At 36.5% G+C, this 21,955-nt stretch overlaps 1 protein-coding gene across 1 annotated transcript in view; it reads left to right on the top strand.

Moving 5' to 3' along the window:
- The window catches only part of LOC103006793 (sodium channel protein type 3 subunit alpha), a 114,691-nt gene that overhangs the window by 13,028 nt on the left and 79,708 nt on the right, over positions 1–21,955 (top strand). Inside the window, exons 2-3 of the mRNA XM_057550940.1 lie at positions 6,143–6,337; positions 18,232–18,545. Coding sequence (XP_057406923.1) covers positions 18,282–18,545 — 264 coding nt within the window. The 5' untranslated portion in view covers positions 6,143–6,337; positions 18,232–18,281. The remainder of the gene's footprint in view (positions 1–6,142; positions 6,338–18,231; positions 18,546–21,955) is intronic.

Raw genomic sequence — 21,955 nt, 5'->3', positions numbered from 1 at the left:
TTGATGGGTCATATGGTAGTTCTATTTTTAGTTGTTTAAGGACCCTCCATACTGTTCTCCATAGTGGTTGTATCAATTTACATTCCCACCAACAGTGCAAGAGGGTTCCCTTTTCTCCACACCCTCTCCAGCATTTATTGTTTGTAGATTTTTTCATGATGGCCATTCTGACTGGTGTGAGGTGATACCTCAGTGTAGTTTTGATCTTCATTTCTCTAATAATTGGTGATGTTGAGCATCTTTTCATGTGTTTGTTGGCCATCTGTATGTCTTCTTTGGAGGTGAATGATATTTCAGGCAGAGGGAATGTTTTTAAAAGCCAGAGGCCAGAGACTGGGGGCTTTCAGGGAATGGCAACTAGATCCGTTTGACTACGGAGGAGCATACATGTAAGATGAAGCTGGAGAAGCAGATTAGTAAAATATTTTTTAGAGAGAGTCTCTGATTATTACTTTTTCTAAAGAAAAAAAGACACTGGATTTGGTGGCATGATTTACTAGCCATGTGACCTTGGACATGTTACTTATCCTCTCTGAACCCTATTATTTCCTTACCTACAAAATGAGGACAATAATCACCATTATCTCATAGGGTTATTGTGAAGATAAAATGAGCTAGTCAGTGCCTGGCACAGAGCAAGTGCTTAGTCAGTGTTCTCTATTATCACCACTATTACTTCTCTAAGATATTTTGAAATGGGAAATTCTTTGAGTAAAACATTCAGTCTTCAATTTGCTTTGTTTTAAAGAGAGTCTGGTAAACTTAACTTACTTAGTCAATTATCTTTGAGGTAAACACAACCTGAATGTATGTATTTTGGTCTAGATTAAATAGGAATACATAATTCAGAAATATTGTGCCTATAGAGAATTTAGCTTTTGTTGTTCTTTTATGTGTTATCATCTTCATGGCTGTATGATACAAAACTGAGTTACTTTATTTACCTAACCAATCCCCTATTAGTAGATATTTCAGTTTTTTCCCAGACTTTGCTGTTATAAAATATGCTGCCTTAAATAGAATACAAGACTTTCTAAAGAGTACTTGTAGGCTGAACTTCTAAATAGTAAGTCTAAGTAAAAAGTTTAAATCTTTTTGAGAAACTAAAATTAAATAATTCATTTATTCAGAAAATGTCTGTTGAGCACCCAGTATGGGCTATGCACTGTTCTAAGCACTTGGGATTCACTGGTGAACAAAATGGACCAAAAAAGGCAAATATTCCAGCCCCTGTAAGTCTTATGTTCTACCTAGGAGAAATAGAAAATGACCAATAAACATTATAAGTAAGTAAATTACATAGTACATAATAAGGTGATAAGTGCTTTGGAAACAATAAAGTGGGATAAGCAGCTGGAGGGGAAGCACAGTAGGTCTCTCTGAAAAGGTAAACTTTTGACCAAGACTTGAAGAAATGAGGAAGTTAGGCCAACTAGAGGAAAGAACACTCATGGGGGAGAAGGAACAGTATATGTGTGTTTGGTAGGTGCAGAGGACAGCCAGAAGCCAATATCGCTAGGGAGGAGTGAGAAAGGAGGAGAGCACAAGATGAGTTCAGCTAGGTAACTGGAACGCCATATCATAAGGTCTGAGAGGCAACTGTAAGGAGTTTGGCCTTTTCTCTGGGTGGCTCCTATAGGCTCCTGCACAGAGGAATAACTTATTTGCTTTCTGCTTTTCCCAAATCACTCTGACTGCTGGGTGAAAATAGGCTATGTGGGAATCAGGCTGGAAGCAGGGAGATGGTTAGGAAGCTATTGCAGGCTTCTGTGAAATACTGCCATGAATCATTTCAAGGTTCCAGGTTCAGAAGAATTACACCACAGGACATTAAACAAATGAACAAATGAGACTGAAGAAGCTATGACTGTCATCGTTGAGAAATCATAAAAATGAGAGCAGTATGACTGGTACATATGTTTCTAACTTCAAAACAAACAAACAAACAAACAAAAAAGCACTTCTGGAGTCTACAAGCCAGTCGTTGTCAAAATGTGATTCCTGGGCCAGCATCATCAGCATCCTCTGTGCACTTACTAGAAACGCAGAATTTGGGGCTTCACCCATATCTACAGAATCAGCACCTCTGGGGTGGGGCCTGGCAAGCTGTGTTTTAATAAAAGCCCTACAGGTGATTCTGATGCTAAATTTTGAGGACCACTGCTGTAAACTCTAATGGTGAAAACTAGATGGCCTGAAAGATCCTTTTCAATTTTGGGATACTGAGCTTCCAAGCTCAGTGTTTAACATTTATTTTCATGGTAAAATTAAGTATAGTCCTTGAGAAAAATGATTTGTTTATAAGAAGCATAGACTCATGATTAAGAACAAATAAATCTTTTAAATCATGTATTTAGAGAAATTTAACTTTCATTTATTATATTCCATCTCTTTATAAAAAAGTGAAGTAAAGTGGTATATTATTTTTTCAAAATCCACATGCACTAGGCAGTTGAAGACAAGGAAAATGGAGAAAGTGTAGATATTAAACCTGTTAAAGACTGTGCATTAATGAAGTTACTGGTTTAGAATGTACATTTAGCTCTGAGCCTCCTGGGCTCAACATTTTTAGAGTAAGGCAGAAATGAATTTAATACAACTCAAAGAAGGAAATCCCAGGTATTAAGTTAACCTAACCTATACCCCCATTTAGTCTTCTAATGGTCAAATTTGCTCCAGGAGAATCTCTGGAGTACACAGAGAAGTAGATGCATGGTTTTGTTTCCTAGACAAATTTCCAGTTTTTCACTTCACAATATCTTGGTGATTTGACCATGTGAAGTTATTTCCTTGATAAGAGTCTCAAGACTTAAAACCAAATGAGCAGCTGGTAGGATAGGGCTATTACAGACATTGGAGAGCCAACCAGCGATCCCATCCAGATGGAAGGCTGCCCTTTCCCCATGGGGAAACGCTGCCAGGGACCTGCTGGCAAAATCTGTGAACTACTCAGTGAGCAGCTTTGGATTTGCTTCAGCCCTTGCACAAAGAGCTGAGTCCCAGAATTTTCCAGCCTAATGCCTGCCAGAAATGGTTTTGATCTGGAAAATTCTGAAGCAGGTACATCACGACAGCATAAAGGAAGATAAAATGGATTGAAAGGAAAGAAAATGGCATAAGCGGCCAAAAATAGCTAAAGGAGAAACTAAAGAGGCAAAATAATGGTTAAAAACAATGGAGCTGGAGTAAGACAAAAATTAAATGAACACTGGACTTTAAAGATATTAAATGATAAATCAATTGTTAGGATAAACTAACACAAAAGGAAATATAAATAAACTTATCTCTACAAAATACATTTGTTGGCATTAGTATTACAATTATTAATAGTAAAAATAGAAATGAGTTAACAAAAATTAAATTAAAGCAACTTTGTCCAAAGTTCCTCAGCTGGTGACACCTACCCTTTTCAGAGTAAAGCTTCTATTACACTCTTTGAACAAGCACTTCCTCATTTGTGGTATAAATAACTTCCCCTTAATTTCCAAACTGCTAAAATTCTATTAAGGTAATTTCAAAGGTAGGCTATCCATTTTAGGGGGATCTCCAGGTCCAATACTTGTATTAAATAATCTGAAAGTATAGTTTCTGAATCATCTTATCTCATCACCATCTTAATGGAATTCACTGAGCTTAACTAATTTTAGCCATCAGTAGAAGTCTTATTTGATTAAACCTTGTATGGGTCTTCTGTGAAATTAAATTTAAGACATCTGCTAAGCATGTTACCTAGTGTCCCTTATGATAACAAAACTTCCCTCAGTTTAGTTCTCAGTGAAAGTATGTCTTTTTATACATAGCTTTTAAGAATTGTTTTTGGTTTTGTTTCCTAAAATAAAATCAAATACATGTGATCCAGTGTGCTTCCACTTTTTCTTACCTACTGGGAACAACAGAGCTAAATGCCAGCCTTGATTGTATAAAGTGACCATCTCACATTCATAGTAATCTCTACTCTTTTCCTTCAGGGCAAACTTCTTTACTTGCAATCCATGTGCCATCTCCACCAAATTCATTTAAGGAGCTAGATTAAAATGTAGTTCCCTGCGCCTTGCCCTAGACCAACTTTTTCAGAATCTCCAGAGGTTGAACCCAGAAATCTGCAACTTTAACAAGTAGTCCAAATGATTCTTATGCTCACTGAAGTTCAGAATTGATTTAAAGGGTCCTCATTCTCCTCTTAACTCACGTAGTCCAATTTTATCTTACGATTAATCTACGAGCCATGGTCTACTTTGAAAGGTGAGTGAGATAGAGATCTTATTAGGACATAATACAACTTACAGTATGAGGCCTAAATTGGAGCATGAGGCCATATGCAGAAATCACTATTTCCCATGTGTACTTGAGACTGAAAAAATCTCTCGCATTTGGAGCCCAGGCCACGAGATATATTTTCTCTGACCCGTGAATCAGTGATTTTCATAAGGGAAGGTTAAAGAAAGAGAACTCAAGCTGGCACGCTTTCTCAAACTCCACTCTTCTGTTCCTCCTTAATTTCTTAGTTCCTCTTTGATATTCAGCCCTCCCTACCTCACCCCCCTCCTTGTCCTCAGAGAAAAGACTGCAAATACTTTGGAATATATAAATTGATATTTTGGTTATTTAATGTCACACTCATTATATGTCAGGCTGGAGATCAAGGTATTTAAAACCCAGTTATTTATGTGCTGTGAAGGAGAGAAGTAGCATTTATTAAGCTGTGGCTGTAAAGTAGAGGGAACTAACATTTATTTAAGGACTATAAATTTATTTAACAATTTAATGGTTCAAGCTCTGATGCACGGATCTGTCTGATGGGTATTATTAATGTAATAATAGCTATAATACTATTATTACTATTATTGCTACTTCTATTACTACTAAAACCTCCAGCTTTTATGGAAAACCTACTTTATACCAGCTATTGTACAAGTGACTTTACATGCATGTGTGTATGTGCACACACGTGTGTGTGTGAGATCATTTAATTCTAACAACAACCCTCTTTCACTGTGTATTATAATCTCCATTAACAGATGGGAAACTAAAAATTGGATTGGTTAGGTAACACGTTCAATGTCAAACAGCCAGCAAGTGGCAGAGCCAGGTCTGTGTTGTTACCAAGTGAAAGGTAAGAGAGGAGAGGCAGAGGCCAGATCATAAAGGCACCAGCACACCTTGCTAAAGTGATGATAAGTCACTGAGAATCACTGACAAATTTTAATAAGGGTAAAATGTATGTTTTAGAAAGATCACTCTGATGACAGATTAAAGATTGGTAGCTTAGGAATGAGTTCTCATCTGAAAACAAAGATTGTAAAAGACTGTGTATTAAATTAAAAGGTGACATTTAATGGTTTTTTGTCATAGTAAATTGTAAAAGGAGATTTGTTAGTGAGGATTCAGACCAGTTTGACTCGTAAGCTTTGTATAAGTGAACTGAAATATTTTTTAAAATATCGATTGCTGATTTAAAAATTACATATATTGGCCTTTTAAAAATCCTGGTTTAACTGGGCTTAGCCATTGCTAATGGTTATAGCTGGAAGGAATATGACATCAGATATTATGCCTAGGTTTAACATGCTGGTTTTTTCACCCCTGCTTATCTAAAATTTATTCTTAGAAGCCACTGAATAAAGTTTATTGGTCTTATCTTAGTCAGCCAATCAAATGGGGTTTTAGGTGGAGAGGAAAAGGAGCTGAAAAGGAACTGGAATAATAACCCACGACATCCATGTGGACCACATGCTCCACTGGTCTACCTCTTCGACCTTTCTGGTATTTGAAGAAAAGAAACAAAGGGGAAGTAAAGAGGGGAGAAGAAGGAAGGAAGTAGGAGGTGAAGAACAGGAAGATGCTCTAGAGCTCCAGCCTGGCTTCAGAAGGGGTGACTGAATCAGGGCTGCCAACGACGGATAGTGAGCCCCACGCCCACCCTAGGATCCTGCGAGTGGTTCCAGGCTCCATCCTTCCTTGAGCACACAAGGGCATGCTTCTCACACAGGTCAAACAACCTGTTTTGTGTCAATCCTGCTTCCTTGATCTAGGACTATAAGTAAACAAAATACAAAAACCCAGACCTAGAACCAGAGCACCCACATCAATCCAAATGCCAAAGATGCTGGACTCACTTCACCTGTGTTCTCTTTCTACACAGATCATGGAGCAAGAAAGCTGATGTCAAGCCACATCAGAATTCATCAGGGATGAGATACCTGTCAAGGATTTGCGGTAGAGTGGCTTACTGGAATAAAAACGCAGAATCTCTTGTAACAATAGTGTAAGAACAAATGAGATAATTCCCAGAAGCGGCCTGGAGCTTTTCCAGAAAAAGGTGCTGTGACTATCTAAGGTACCTAAACTGCTAATGGGTATAAATCTGTGTTTGTGGAAGGTAAACTAAAATCTTTATTAGCTAACAGCGGTAGCAGTTTCAGGACAAAAAGAAGGTAGAAGAGTGATTTCCTGCCGCTTTGCTAGTTTGTTCCTCCAAAGAGAAAAACACTTAGAAACATGGCAGAGATGACCTCAGGGAGAGGAATGATGATAAAGGCTATTGATGTAAGAAAGAGAAACTAACCCAGCTTTTTATTTATTTTTCTTTCAAAAGAGACATTCATCCTGTGTATTACCTAGGATTGTATTTACTTGAATTTTATTATATTTATTTGGTAATTGGTTCCATAGTTCACCTCTCTGTATAGGATAAAGGACAACAAAACATGTGGTCAGAAGTTGATTATAAGCTGGTTTCTGGACTGGCCAGGTTTTTGAACCTACTGAGGAGTGTTTATTTATTTGGTGTATCAGCTGCAACTAACTAAAAAATCTGTCTAAAATTATCTAAGTCAAGAAGGATGTTTATCGAACATAACAAGCGGTGCAGAGGTTGTTTGGGTCCAAGAGCTGAGTGATCTATCAAGAGCCCAGGGGTAGATCTGTCTCTGTGATCTGCCACCCGAAGTCTGTCAGCTTTGCCCTCACAATGGCATCCATTCCGGTTGTAAGTGCCTGCAGTAGTGCCATGTATCATACCCTGATGCTAAGGTCCAGGGGACAGAGAATTCTGTCTCCTCCTCAGTCTCTTTCTTTTGAGTGAAGAAATCTTTTACAAACACCCACTTGGCAGACTTCCCCTCATCTTTTATTAGCCAGAATTGGACCAAATGCCTAATCCTTAACCAATGATTGGCAAGGGGCTTGGAGGAGGTGTCAAAGTGGAATGGTCAATGGGGAGATGAAAACAAAATTTGCTTCAGTTTGCAAACATACAGTAGAAAAACTCAGGAGCTGATGAAACCAATGATGCTGATATATCTATTACAATGTTGGCTTAATTATTGTTATTATTTAGCAGTTGTCTCTCTGAGCTTATAGCTGTCTGATAAAGATAAAGTCACAGGGAACTTCATCTCCTAGAAGATAATTATTATTTCCAAGACAAAAGTTGTTCTGAAGACAGAGATGACTTGTGCTTTCACACTCAGCTATTTTTTTCAGAGGCATGACATTAAGTCCAGGTAGAGAAAGGCAAAAATAGTTTTTTTATTAAACAGTTAGTAAATCAATAATTATATCTGTGTACGGACAATCATGTGTTTAGCTAACAGGAAAGGAACAATGGTAGAGAAAGTCTAGATTTCATTTGTATTTGGCCATGGCATAGTGATATCCATACTACAGTTACTTTCTCAGTAGGTTTGTCCAAACCAATAGTAATACTGAATTCCTTGACATCACACTAAGAACAAGAGGTACATTACACAGAAGAAGGAGCTAGCCTAAGCATTTAATTTACCTTTAAATAATTCCAAAATGCTTAACATACGTGTGAGCAGGTATCTATTAGATGGTGGTTTTATTAATTCATTCCTGCTTGTTTTGTATTCTACTTTAAAACAAAGGTGAGGACTATATTGCTATATTTCTTAGACTGCACCACCCGTTCCTAACACGGGGCTCTATACATAATAACCTCCTAATAAGGTAGCTGACTCATCCTAATTCCATTTCTGAAAACATGAACTAAAATTCTTCTCATTTTGCAGGCTTGGGGCCCAGCTTTTCCTAAACTATCTGGGTTCAAATCCTGACTCCTTATTACTTTTGTAACTTGGACAAGTTATCTAACCTACCTGCACCTAGGTTTTTTGATCTGTAAAATGGGAATAATAATAATAGTACTAATCTCATAAGATTAAAATGACAATTAAATGAGTTAGCGTGCATAAATTAAATGACAGAGTGTCTGAGACTTAGTAATCATTCAACAGAGGTTTATCTATTATTATTATTTAATCCTCAAAGCCACCTGGTTAGGTAGGCACACCAACAAAGTATTATTTCAAAACTCTTTTAAAACATGGAAAATAACATTTTATTCTGCCTTGGCGAGTGCCCAGTGGTTATTATTATAATGTGCTGAATGCTGTGTGTATGCCTTTGATAAAATATGCTCTTGGTCACACATGCTACCTGAGGATATATAGCAAATACTAGACAATCATTAGCCCTAAATGAAAATTCCTTTGGAAAAAATTAATAACTTTCTTTAGTAGGACAGTAGTTAATTGGTCCACTTTGTCTTCTAGATTATACTCTTCCTATAATAGTCTCTTGTTGATACCAAGAAAACACAGACAGCAACCTTTCCTTAGTAATGGACCCAGTCTTTCCCTGACAACTCCCTCCCTTGTCATCAAGAACATGAAAATACATTTGGATGGGTTTTTTTCCCCTGATCTCTCAAGTTGCATGACACAGAGCAACTTTCCATCCTTGAAGATGGCAAACTTACAGCCTCTGACATAATTTTCTTTCCATGGGAATAGACCAGAACTAATCGATTTTGTCTGTAACATAATTATAAAAATCCCTACAGAGAGAGAGGCTATTGATACTAACAGGCTATAGACCAATACAATTCAACAAACTGTCTTCTGTTCTGGAAAATCAGGCAAGACGAGAATTCACGAGCTAAATGACTAATGGAAAAAATACTTTGTCTTTGCCGCAATAATGCCACAGCATATCCCAAATATTTACTGTGCCACTTTTCTTAGATTCTGATTCATTAACAATTATTAGTTTTGTATTCATTTCATTTATTGGTTTCATATAGTTTCAGCAGCTTATGTTAGTATCATAGCATACAGATATGTGAGCCTGGAAAACAGAACTGAGGTATACAAATCAATTTTTCTGTAGTTATTTATATACAGCTTAGATCTTTAATATCAAATCACACAATAGTAAGATTCAAGATAAAAAATGTCAACAACAGTAGGAAAAATCCGTCAAGAACAGACTGTGTGGAAAATGTTTTGCCTCAGAGCAACAATTTGTGTTTGTCAATAGACACTTCAGTGAAGATTACTTTGCTTCTCTGCGCCTGTTCCTCATTTATTTCAAAGGCAGGAAGTTCGACTAATTGTCAAATCCAATGCATGCCTTTTAATTAGCATCTTGGAAATTCCTCTTTTGGCATCCATATAACTCTTCTAATTTCATTGTCTAATATCCTCTGTGTTCCCGCTCCTTAAAATTGGTAGTCACAAGAGTCCTGCTCTTCATCTTCCAATTTTTTCCTAAATAATGTACTGCATATTCTTCAGTTTCAACTCGTGACTGCTTAATCAACATTTTCCCAGCCCAGGCAGCTTTCTTGAGTCTCAGACCCATATTTTAATTACACATCCAGTTGTCTCACAGGCATCTGAAACTAAATAAAACTCAAGCAGAATTTATTACTGTGCCCTATAAACCTTCTCCATGTCTTGGTTGGGTTAAATCTGTGGCTTAAACCAGAAATCTGGAAATGAACTTAACCCCATAACTCTTTTTCACCCTATCAAATCATCACAAAATCTTATTGGTCTTCTCTTCCTAATTGTGCCTTGAGTACAGTCCTCGGGCCATGGTTTGTTTTCTCTCTAACTTATTGACTGCCTACTATTTTCCAGGCACCTGCTCACCTTTAGATGCATTTTCTCATTTAAAGGTCACATTAACTCCATGAAGTATGTGCTATCACTGCTATCATTATCTTCACTATGTAGATTGGGAAACTGAAGATTATGAAGGATAAAAAACAATTATCCAAGGTCACATTGCTAGAATGTAGCAGAGCCAGGACTTGAATGCAGTCCTAATTGCCAAGTCCATGCCCTTAAATAATAAAGCTGTAGTCAAATTCTCTTGCCCTCTGCTTTAGACCACTGGTGTCCATCTGCTTCCTTTTAGGGAAGCTGTTCTCAAAGGGTGGTTTGCAGACAATGCGGTGTTCCTGAGTCCCTTTCAGAGGGCCTCTGAGGTCGAAACAATTTTCTTAACAATACCAAGGTGTCATTTGCCTTTTCTTCACTGTTCTGACATTTGCATTGACAGTGCTAAAGTCATGGCGTAAAACTGCTAATGCCTGAGTGGGAATCAAGGCAGTGGCATCATACTGAAGGAGGAGTCCTTGTTTTCTTCACCACCAAACACTTTCAGTAAGAAAAAAAATGCCAGATCACATAAGAACATCTTTGATGAAGCAGTAAATATTAACTTTATTAAATCTTGACCCTAAAGAACACATATTTTTAATATTCTGTATGATGATAGGGAAAGAATACATAAAGCATTTCTTCTGCATACTGAGCACCATGGTTGTCTTAAGGAAAAGCACTTGTGTGATTTGTGTCAGGAGCTGAATACGCCACTTTTTTTTTTCAAGGAACCCCATTTTCACTTGAAAGAAAGAACTGACAAACTATGGTTATTCAGACTTGGGTATTTGGCAGATATTTTCTCAAAAATGAACAAAGGAAAAACCTGTCATTTCAGAGAAAGCAAATGACAGCATTTGTTGCCAATGTTAAAATTGGAGCTTTCAAGTGGAAACTGGAATTTTGGAAAACTTTTATCTGACACTGGGAGCCTGACAGTCTCCCAATACATTATGACTTTTCTCAAGAGATCAATGGTGATATTAACAAATGTGATTTTTGAATGTTATATAATAAAATTTGTCAAAATTTGGAAAATCTGCATAATAATGTGCTGATATTTTCCAAATGATCCATGCATGATGGTACAAAATCCATCCAAAGGGCAAGATCAATCAAAAGTTCACTGATATGGTTTATGATTCCACACTGAAACTAATTTAAGAAAGTACCATTTGTAGAGTTTTGGTGTTTATCAAAGAATAATATTCCTAATTGTCTGATAAAGAAATTAAAATATTCCCAATTTTCCAGTTACATATATGTGAGAGGATTTTCTTCTTTCTTTAAAAAAATTTTTATTTTATTGTTAAATTTTATTTATTTTTGGCTGTGTTGGGTCTTCGTTGCTGCCCACGGGCTTTCCCTAGTTGCAGCGAGCGGGGGCTACTTTTTGTTGCGGTGCGCGGGCTTCTCATTGTGGTGGTTCCCTTGTTGCAGAGCACAGGACCTAGAGCACGAGGGCTTCAGTAGTTGCGGTGCACGGGCTCAGTAGTTGTGGCTCACAGGCTCTAGAGCACAGGCTCAGTAGTTGTGGCACATGGGCTTAGTTGCTCCACAGCATGTGGGATCTGTCCGGACCAGGGATCAAACCCGTGTCCCCTGCATTGGCAGACGGATTCTGTGTGTGTGTGTGTGTGTGTGTGTGTGTGTGTGTGTGTGTTTCAGGTAATTTCTAAAATGCCATGAACTTAATTTTATACTCTGCAACTTTTTGCTTTGTGTATATGAGCTCTTAAGAATAACTGCATTAGGCTTCCCTGGTGGCGCAATGGTTAAGGATCCGCCTTCCAATGCAGAGGACATGGGTCCGAGCCCTGGTCCAGGAAGATCCTACATGCTGTGGAGCAACTAAACCCGTGCGCCACAACTACTGCACCTGCGCTCTAGAGCCCGCAAGCCACAACTATGGAAGCCCGTGTGCCACAACTACTGAAGCCTGTGCACCTAGAGCCTGTGCTCCGCAACAAGAGAAGCCACCGCAATGAGAAGCCCTCACACCATAACGAAGAGTAGCCCCCCCTCACTGCAAGTAGAGAAAGCCCGTGCACAGCAAAGGAAGACCCAACACAGCCAATAAATAAATAAATAAATAAATAAATAAATAAATAAATAAAATCTATTTTTAAAAAAAGAAAAAGAATAACTGCATTTAGCTGAATACAACATAAAGGTAACAGTTTAAAATATCAAATTCTTTTTTTTTTTATGTATGTATCCATTTCATATATATTTTACTGCTATCTAACATTCCATAATATATTCTCCTGTATTTCCTTCTAAAAGTCATAATATTTCTTTCTACATTTAGATAATTCATCCTCCCAGACTTTTGTGTGTATGTGTATGATATGTGATAGGCTTCTCATATTTTTCCATAAAGATTATTCCAACACCAATTTTAATAGATTATCATTTCTCTAGTGATTCCTTCTACTACCTCTGTCATGCACCAGATTCCCATGCATACTCAAGTCTGTTTTCCTAGTAAGCTATCTGTCACTCCTTGAGTCAACACCATACAATCTAAAAGCTTTATAGTAAGATTTGACCTGGTTGATCATAACACCCCTCCTTATTTGTCTTTAAAATTATCTTGGTTCTTCCTGTTTCTTTACTTTTCCATATCAATTTAAGGGTCAGATTTTCAAGTTCTTGTCTTAGAACTCTGTTGAAACTTTGATTGTAAATGCATTGAATTTATCTATTACCACAGGGAGAACTGCCACATTGACATATATAATTGTATCTCCCAATATATATATGCCTTCTTTTCTATTCCTCCATAACATTTGACATCTTCTATAAAGTTCTTATATATCCTGTCTCTAGGTACATTATCATTTTGCTTGCCCTTTTGAATATTTATTTTTATTGCTAAAATAAATTAATGTTATTAAATTTCTGTACATTGGTTTTGCATTCAGCAACGCTGCAGAACTCTTTAACAATTCCTATTTAAACAAGTGTATCATCTGCAAATAATGATGAACTTGTTTCTTCCTTTACGATTCTTTTACCACTTGTTTATTTTTCCTGTCTTATTGAACTGGCCAGGACTTTCATCACAGTGCTGAACTGAAGCTATAATAGTGAGCATATTACTTTTGTTCTTGATTCTAAATAATATGCATCTAATATTTCACTATTATCATGATAACTATGGGATTCTCATAATTACTCCTTATCAAGTTATGGGAATTTCTTTTCACTTCTAGTTTAAGAGCTTCATTTTGAATGAGTGTTGGTTTTTATCAATATTTCTGTATTTATTAAGATTATCAAATAGTGTTTTATCTGTTAATATAGTAGGTTACATTAATAAATTTGCTAATCTCTTTTTTTTTCCAAATACTATTGTTTATCATTTAATCAATATAAAATATTACCCATGAGAATTTTACATTTTTTCCACATACTTAGTGAAATCCGCTGTGTATTTCACACTTACAACACATCTCAATTTGGAGAAGCTCTATTTCAAGTGCTCACTAGCCATGTGTGGCTACCATATTGAATATCACATGTCTAATGCACTCTATGTCATAACAACTATGAAAAGAACTTCCACTAGGTTGCAACGTTTTGTTATGTGACAAATTCTTCTTCTGATCCTCCCCTGCATTTCTTTTTTTTTTTTCCCACACACACACTGTATTTTATTTTTACAAGAGATAAATAGACTGACACCAAGCATTGTACATGGATGACCACAACAAAAGCAACAATGTTTGCAATTACCAAACATGAAACACACTCATACTATGTCATAATATTGACATTCAGTTAATTTCAAGATTGTTCTTGATTTTGAATTCCCATTTTCTAGCAAGAAATATTTAAATAGTTCTCAATCTAAGATTTAAAGAACATAGAAATGTATCAACTGCAATTATCTGAAACAGAGCTGAACAGTAGAAGAAAAACAAGAACAAAATTACAAAATAACAAAAACCAAACCACTGGAAGCCCAGGTTTGGCAGGCGGATTCTTAACCACTGTGCCACCAGGGAAGTCCCGGGAGGATTTTCTTCTTGTACGTCAATCAAAACAACATATCTCAACAGATGGAACCCCGAAGAGGATGTGAGAATCTAGGTGTATTTCATTAAGCCAGACAGGAAAGAGATTTGCCCAAATGTAAAACAAGTTCATTCTTCTGCTCAATTCTTTTCCTTTGGGATAATAAGTTATTTTCATTAAAAATCTGTTTTATATGCAAACATACAAGGGCTTGTTATTAAGTTAATTAAAGCATGTTTTTAAATTTTCTATTTTAATTCTTAATACAGTAAATATGGACAGATAAGCCTCCCCTTAAACAAAAGCTCTTTGAGGTCTTCTATAATTTTAGGCGTATTAAGGGATCCTGAAACCAAAATGTGTGAAAACCATTGCTCACTCCCTACCTGTCTGTCTTTCATACTGCCACCATCTTTCCAACCTTCCAAATGATCATGCCACTCCCCACCCACAGCTTACCTTAGTGTGCTGAATGAGGCCTTTGGTGGTCTATATCCTGCCTAAATTTCCGTTCCTTTCTCTTTCCACTCCTTTTTGGGCAGGTTGGTCCCCACCCATAATGAACTGCTTATAGTTCCTCCCAAACAATCCATGCTCTCTCTTATTTCTGGGTCCATATACACGCTGCCTCCCTGCCTACCTAGTAGGTCTCTATTGATATGTCTTCCTACCAACCCTCCCCCAACTACCACCACCACAACTAGTTGGTCAAATCCCAACCAGTCTACAAAACCTACCCCAATATCACTTCTTCAGGAAAACTTGCCTGAACCATACCTCTCTGGGCAGAATAAATTGCTCCCTTTTATGGACCTCAGACAATAAGCAGTTATACATAATTATATTATAATTATCAGTATAGAAATCTGTCTCTCTCAATGGACTATCAGTTCCTTAAGGGCAGGGACTATGGGTACCTAGTCCAAGCACAGTGTTGATACATAGTAGCCCCTCAATAAATATTTCCTAAATAAATGATCCTAAGGTTCCTTCCAGGCTTGACATTCTGTCGTCCACCCCTACAATAGGATATTTTGAACCACAGTCTTTCTTGATTAACAGAAGGATGTATTTGTTTTACTCAAACACATTAACACACACAAACACTTTAGTTTTTAATCAAAGAGATCATCTCCTCAGATCTTTTATCTTTTTTGTCCTTCCAAGGACAGTTCTGGAGAAAATTTGGTATGTTAAATTTGATGTGTTTTAATAAATTACAATGCACATATATTCATTAATAATATATATTCCACACCAAGGCATCAGTAGGAATTAATTTTTTAAAGTCTGGCCCTAATAGGAATATAAAATTATGTAAGAGCTCTGCATAATAAGCTCACAAAGAACAAGAAAGAAGAGGAAAAAAATTAAAATAGAACTGCCAAAGAACTATGAGAGGTTTCTAAACAGCAACGCTGTAGATGAAGCCCCGAGAAACTCTGCTCACTATAATCTTTAATGTCTCAGCCTATCCAAATGTTGAACAAACCCTAGTTCCCCTTGCAGACAAAAATCTGAGAGTCTAGAACTGGCCTGTCTTCTCAGGATTTAGAGACAGCAGCATGGGAATTTCAGAGACTTCTTTACTTCCTTTTGACCAAGACTCAAATTTTTTATTCTAGCCCTTGATAAGTGAACAAGAAGGTAAAGGATTATTTATTTTTAAATAAATTTTCATGATTTGTGATGGTTCCTTGTTCCATGTCATCCCAGAGAAATCAAAGTCATCTGTAAAGATTACTGAAAGATTTCTACATGTTTAAACTAATTTCATTTTAAAACTTAGGAACCAGGAGACTCCAATTAAGTAAGTATAATTATTTCTTTATGGCAAAGTGTTGCCTCATACATGATAAGGTACTTCGATGACACTGAGGTTGAGAAAGGTTAAATGACAAACTGTTAGTAACAGACTCAATACTAATCTAGATCTCTGATACCAATTGCTGCATGGATTTCATTCCACTGTCAGTAAAGAAACCAAAATCAGTGCAAGTAAATGCTCAAATACAAAAGAAACCTTTCTTCTCCCTTAAGAAAGCAACCACGTTCCACAGAAATTTTTAAAGATATTTTTCTCATGCTGTGTCATTTTCATTTAGCACTGGGGAAGAACCTTATCCATTTAATTCATGACAGGTGATGAGACACAGGTGGATTACACATCCCTGGGTATTTAAGGTTTGCAGTTAAGCGCAAACTCTTTCCACACTGAAAAGTATAAAAGCTGTGATTATTCCACAGCAGCCTAGAGTTTGGAGTGACTATGTCGCCATTGAAATGACATAAAATGGCTGAAACCATTAATTCTACTTTGTGCCGTCTACCATGAATTTAGAAGGTACAAAATAGATGGTTGATTGATTTTTAAGTAAAACAGAATAACTGTTCTCAAACTTTCTGATTTATATACCAGTTGATGGAGCATAAAAAAAGAGCCTTGTCCCACCACAAATCAGAAGTTCATTTTCAGAACTAGTAGCAAAAATGGCACAATTTTTTGACAAGTCTGATAATTCATAACTTATCTAGAATATACCTTCATAATAGCAGGAAATATAATAACAATGTCGTATTATGAGTATGAATTCTATGAAAAGACACAGGTATTAAAATATGTTTTGTTACTGGAACAGACCAGGGAACCATAACTCAGATATACACTCAAAAAACATATAATAACCTATATCATTTTTCTTATGTTACTATAAGATCTAGAGTTTCTCCTTCTCTGGAAGGTCAGTATACCCATGCAATCAACCGCTAAGAATTAGAAGGCCATTTAGGGATAAACTACTATGGAGACTAGAATAAGGGCAGAGACAGGTGGGTGGTTGCAGATAGGGAAAATGTCACAGATGACTTGGATGATTATTTTGATGCCAAGGTTGTAGATCATTCTACAAGATGACTGATGTACTCATTGTATTTTTGTTATTTTTTCTATTTTCTATCTTGATTTTATAATGAGATTCTTGGCACAGTGCAAAATAATATAACTGTTAACTTATGTTTCAAAATTTATGTAGCTAATTTCCTGTATTTTTGACAGCTCTGTCACATTTCCAGCAGATAGAATTTTTTCCCTTCCCTGGGAAATTGAACAGGTCCACTCCACATGTCTGCCTTATCTACATTCCTCTCCCAGCCAGGTGGTAGGCATGAATGAATGTGCCCCTGTACTCTGCAATTCCCAGCCCATTCCTGAACCTCCACAGTCAGTTGTAGTTCCAGCAAGTTAAGACCTTATTTAAAGAAGAGTGGCTTGAATTGTGAGGATGCTTGAAACCACAACAGAGGAAATGGCTGGAGGAACTGAAGATAATTAGATTATGATAGTTGACACTAGTACAGTGCTTGCTAATTCCAGAAAATAGTCTAAACATTTAATGTAAATTAATTCATTTATTCCTTACAATAACCTGGGAGGTCAGTTCTCATATTATCCCCATTTTATAGATGAAGACAGAAGCACCGAGAGGTTACATTTTTAAAGTCATGCAGCTCATCAGTGGCAGAGCCAGGGTTTAGAACAGAAGAAGTCTAGCTCCATAGTCCATGCTTTTACCGCACTACACCAAATGGAAGATTCAGGAAGAAGATGAAAACTGTCTTGGAATACTTAAAGAGCAGCAGACTGGGAAAGGAAGTAAATATATTCTGCATTGCTTCAGAAGATACCTCAGAAGGATCCAAGGTGAAAAGCTAAACAGAAACAGTTTTGACTTCTCTGTCCCTGCTGACAGTCAGACCTTGTCTGGAGAACCAGTGGTCAATGATGCTGATAATCAGAGCAGTGGCTTGGTTAGGCAAAACTTCTTTTCCTATCCTGAGATTTTATGAGTCAGGGATATATCACTGCATTGTCACCAGGATTTCTTTCTTTGGGAAGTTAGTAAGATGTGATAAAAGGAGGAGGGAGAGAAATAATGGGTCCCTGAGTAATTTTATTGACAAGCATTCTTGGCATTACTCTTTACCAAACATATACTATACTTTGGTGCAAAGGTATCAGAACAGACTTTTGATGGACGTATAAAGTTGGCGTATTGAAAATTAGATTGAATGATGCTTCTAAGTTAAAATTTGTAGTGCAGCATGAAAAGCACTACTTAAAGTTTATACTTAAAAAAGTTACTAGAAGAAACATTAAATGACATCTTGGTTGATTTTCTTAATCCCTCTCGTTCATTTGGTTTCCTGACTCTCATGCATTTTTTTAAAATTGTAGGCTATTCTTATGCAAGAAGCTAAACGTAATTAAATGTGCAGGATGAAAAGATGGCACAGGCACTTCTGGCACCCCCAGGACCTGAAAGCTTCCGCCTTTTTACTAGAGAATCTCTTGCTGCTATCGAAAACCGTGCTGCAGAAGAGAAAGCCAAGAAACCCAAGAGAGAACAAGACAACGATGACGAGAACAAACCAAAGCCAAACAGTGACTTGGAAGCTGGAAAGAACCTTCCATTTATTTATGGAGACATCCCTCCAGGGATGGTGTCAGAGCCACTGGAGGACCTGGACCCGTACTATATCAATAAGAAAGTGAGTGTTGATTTTATCCTTCCAATAAGTCTTTAAGTTAACTCAACTTTAATATACTTTGCTGGGGCTCATATATATACCACATCATAATTTTTCTACTGTTAAAGATTTTATACTTTTTATTTCTACTTATTTTTAAGCACAATATAATAAGCAGAAACATTTATAAGAAATGAAGTCAAGATCTGGCCACAGTGAAGAGATATAAAGAGATGAACAATTTCTACAATTTCATAGTAATTGATACTGTCAAAATTAAAACTGACATCAACAAAGCAAAATATCTGTTATTGTTGACATATTTAAGCACACAGTAGACAACAGAATAGTAGCTATGTGAAAGAAGAGTTATGGGGTACATATACATATTTTTTAGTTCTTATTTGGCTTGAGGTTTCTTCACAATAGATTTGTGTTCTAGAGGGCAATAAATAATCTTTTACTTAGCATCCTCCTATAGGAAGATATACACTGAGAAGCATGTTCACCCAAGGATACATGTTTTTGGTCCACTAACCTGGAATATGATTGGGAGCTTCTCTTAACCTTAACTTGTCACAGGCTAGATTCTTTAACACTTACATATTGTTAAAAAATCACTCCAAGAAAAAAATGTCAAGAACAGAAGGCAAAAAACCCCCCCCAAAACCTCAAGTTTTTCCATCTATATATGATTTAAATCAACAGCTATGACTGTGCCTTCCTAATACTGTAATAATCACATAATTCTGTCAGAATTAGCTAGTTTTTGATGTTAAACCAGCTGTGCAGTATTTTATAGGAAATATAAAAAATGGATGATAGATTCTATGCTTTCTAATTGGGTATTTTGACATCTTACAACCACAATTTATATTTCACGTTCACAAGCATAAAAACAGGCCCATGTAGAAACTAAAGATAAATTAATATACCATGAGTCATTGGCTTACAGATTAAAGGAGATATTGAGCACTTTTACTAGTTGAAGCCAGCCCTTTTAAAAGGAATGGCGAAAGAAATTGCATTCTTTAAGCAGCATACAATTTATGAGATCAATGATGGTTAAAGGAACTGACAATTAACCATTCAGACATGGAACTAGCCCTACTGCTCTAAAGGAGTGCTTCTCAAACTTACATGTACCTACACATCACCAGAGGATCTTGTTAAAATACAGATTCTGATTCCATCAATCTGGGGTGGGGTCACGGATCCTGCGTTTCTAACAAGCCCTCGAGTGAGACTCATGCTGCTAGTACATGGGCCACGCTTCGAGTAGCGAGCTTTAAAATGCTTTATTTAAAGTTACAGAACAAAGTTAAATAAACAGGTCCTTTCTTCTTCCTTTTAAACTAGCTTCATGAAAGGTGGCAGATAATATATATTCATATAGTTCTAAAAATAATTTATTCCAGTACTTTACTATAGAATTGATAAAAAAAAATTTGAAATTTAGTTACTGTATTATTACACGTGATGATGCTAGTGAGGCATTCCCCAAGAAACTAGAAGAAAATTCTCCTCTGAAAATTATTGATTCAAACTATATATTTGCAAAGATACCTTCAAGAGACAGGGGCATGATTGATACTCTGACATGATTAAAAGTATTTGCTACTTAAAGAAAGGAAGTGTCCTTAAGAAAGGGAACTGGTAAAATTAAGGTAGGAAAAGGAGAGTAATAGAGACAAACGTTAGCATTCTCCCAGGGAGACAGATCTTTAGTTAGTAGTAGCCCTGAAAGCATATTCCTCCCAGAAAGTCACTTCATTGTAAAGGGGCTACACTGTACTACCTAATCAAGATGTCATCAAACATATGTATTATTTAACTAAGTCAGCTTATTTGGACTCCACCCTCAGCAAAGAATATCTTATTATAATTTGTCTTCCCATAGATCTGCTTAAAGAAAAGAACGTGCTGGTTGTGCTATGGCAATTATTTCAGCCCATGTGACAGTGATATATCTGGTTGTATATGAGTAGATTGGCATTCTGATTTTATATCAGGCTTTCAAGCTTGGTTAATGTGAGTCTGCCGCTCGGAAACAGAATTGTTCTCTGTGTGCTAACGAAGTCAGTTTTTATTGCCTTCCTGTCTGACAGCAAGACTTGAACCCTGATTTATTCATAATGGCCATGACCCATCTTGAGAGACATCGAGACTGTTTACTGTTGTCTGCACAGCTTTCCTTTATGAAGTGTCCATAAAGATAAAGATTGAGGTGCTATTGAAGAAAAAGGTAGTTTGTGGTTCTTAGGATAGAAGGAGCTAATGTAGGAAGCTAATGGAGAAGTTCTGGAATTTAAAATACGGTATAGAGCTTGTTAATTATATGAAATAATGCAAGTGAAAGGCATTTTAAAATTGTAAAGCATTATGTAACTTTGCTTCCATCAATTAATGATACAGTTTATATACCTAATTTAATCATATGAGCAACATCACAGTGTATTTTAATGGCATTCAAATTGAACAGATAAAACAAGAATAGTGACAGTGATAATAACAGCTAACATTTGTTATGCGCATACTTTGTCAGGTACTGTTTGAGTGCTTTAACTGGTATAACTTATTTAATATTCAAAGAACCAGTGAGGCGGGTATTATGTTAACCTCATTTTATAGATGGGAAGGTGAAGCCCAGAGAGGTTAAGTAACTTGCCCAAAGTCACATTCCATAAGTGGTGGATAAGGATTCGAACCCAGGCAGTCAGGTTCCAGAGCCAGAGCTCTTAACCACTAAGCAAAACTACATATGGTGTTTATTAATATAAGAAAAGAATTTTTTTTTAAATTGGTTTTATAATTTTGAATTCTCTGATGTATGCAGTTCTACTCAGAGAACTTACTCTTGCCTCAAGTAGTAAAAATTTTAGTGAACCTGTAAAATGTGCATTTACCTGGAAAAAAGAAGCAAGCAGCATTCCAGAGTAGACAATAACCAGTTTAACATACTTCCGGATATAACATTCATCACCTTAGTAGCAGTAAGTAGTACTATTTTTTTAAGTCACATCAATACTTATCATTTCTTAGAGGACTGATTTTGGAATTGACACTATTTATCTCTCCTCTATTTACATGTCATTCTGTCAAATAATTTTCAGTTTAGATATATCTCTCAGTAACGTAAGAGCCCCAAATTTCAAATGCCTTTCTTGAAATTTTTTCCCCATACAGGACATTAACGTTTTATTCTTAATTTCTCAGAACTCAAAGTTTTCTTTGTGTTAGGGGCTGTTCTCCAGAAATAAACTGGTATTGTGTTCTTAAGATCTGCTTTTTCCAGAATCAGTAAATTCACCAAAGATGCCCTTGGCATGTCGTTTTTAATCCCATTAGTACTACAAAGGCCAATCTTGTGGGAAGAGAAGAGGATTCCATGTTTTAAGGGACAGTTCATTCCTGTTAACTCTATTTTTGGA

This window comes from Balaenoptera acutorostrata, chromosome 8, assembly GCF_949987535.1.
Source record: "Balaenoptera acutorostrata chromosome 8, mBalAcu1.1, whole genome shotgun sequence".
NCBI classification, from domain to species: domain Eukaryota; kingdom Metazoa; phylum Chordata; class Mammalia; order Artiodactyla; family Balaenopteridae; genus Balaenoptera; species Balaenoptera acutorostrata.
The sequence above is the reverse complement of the archived record's forward strand: the minus strand, read 5'-3'. Positions and strand labels throughout refer to the sequence as shown.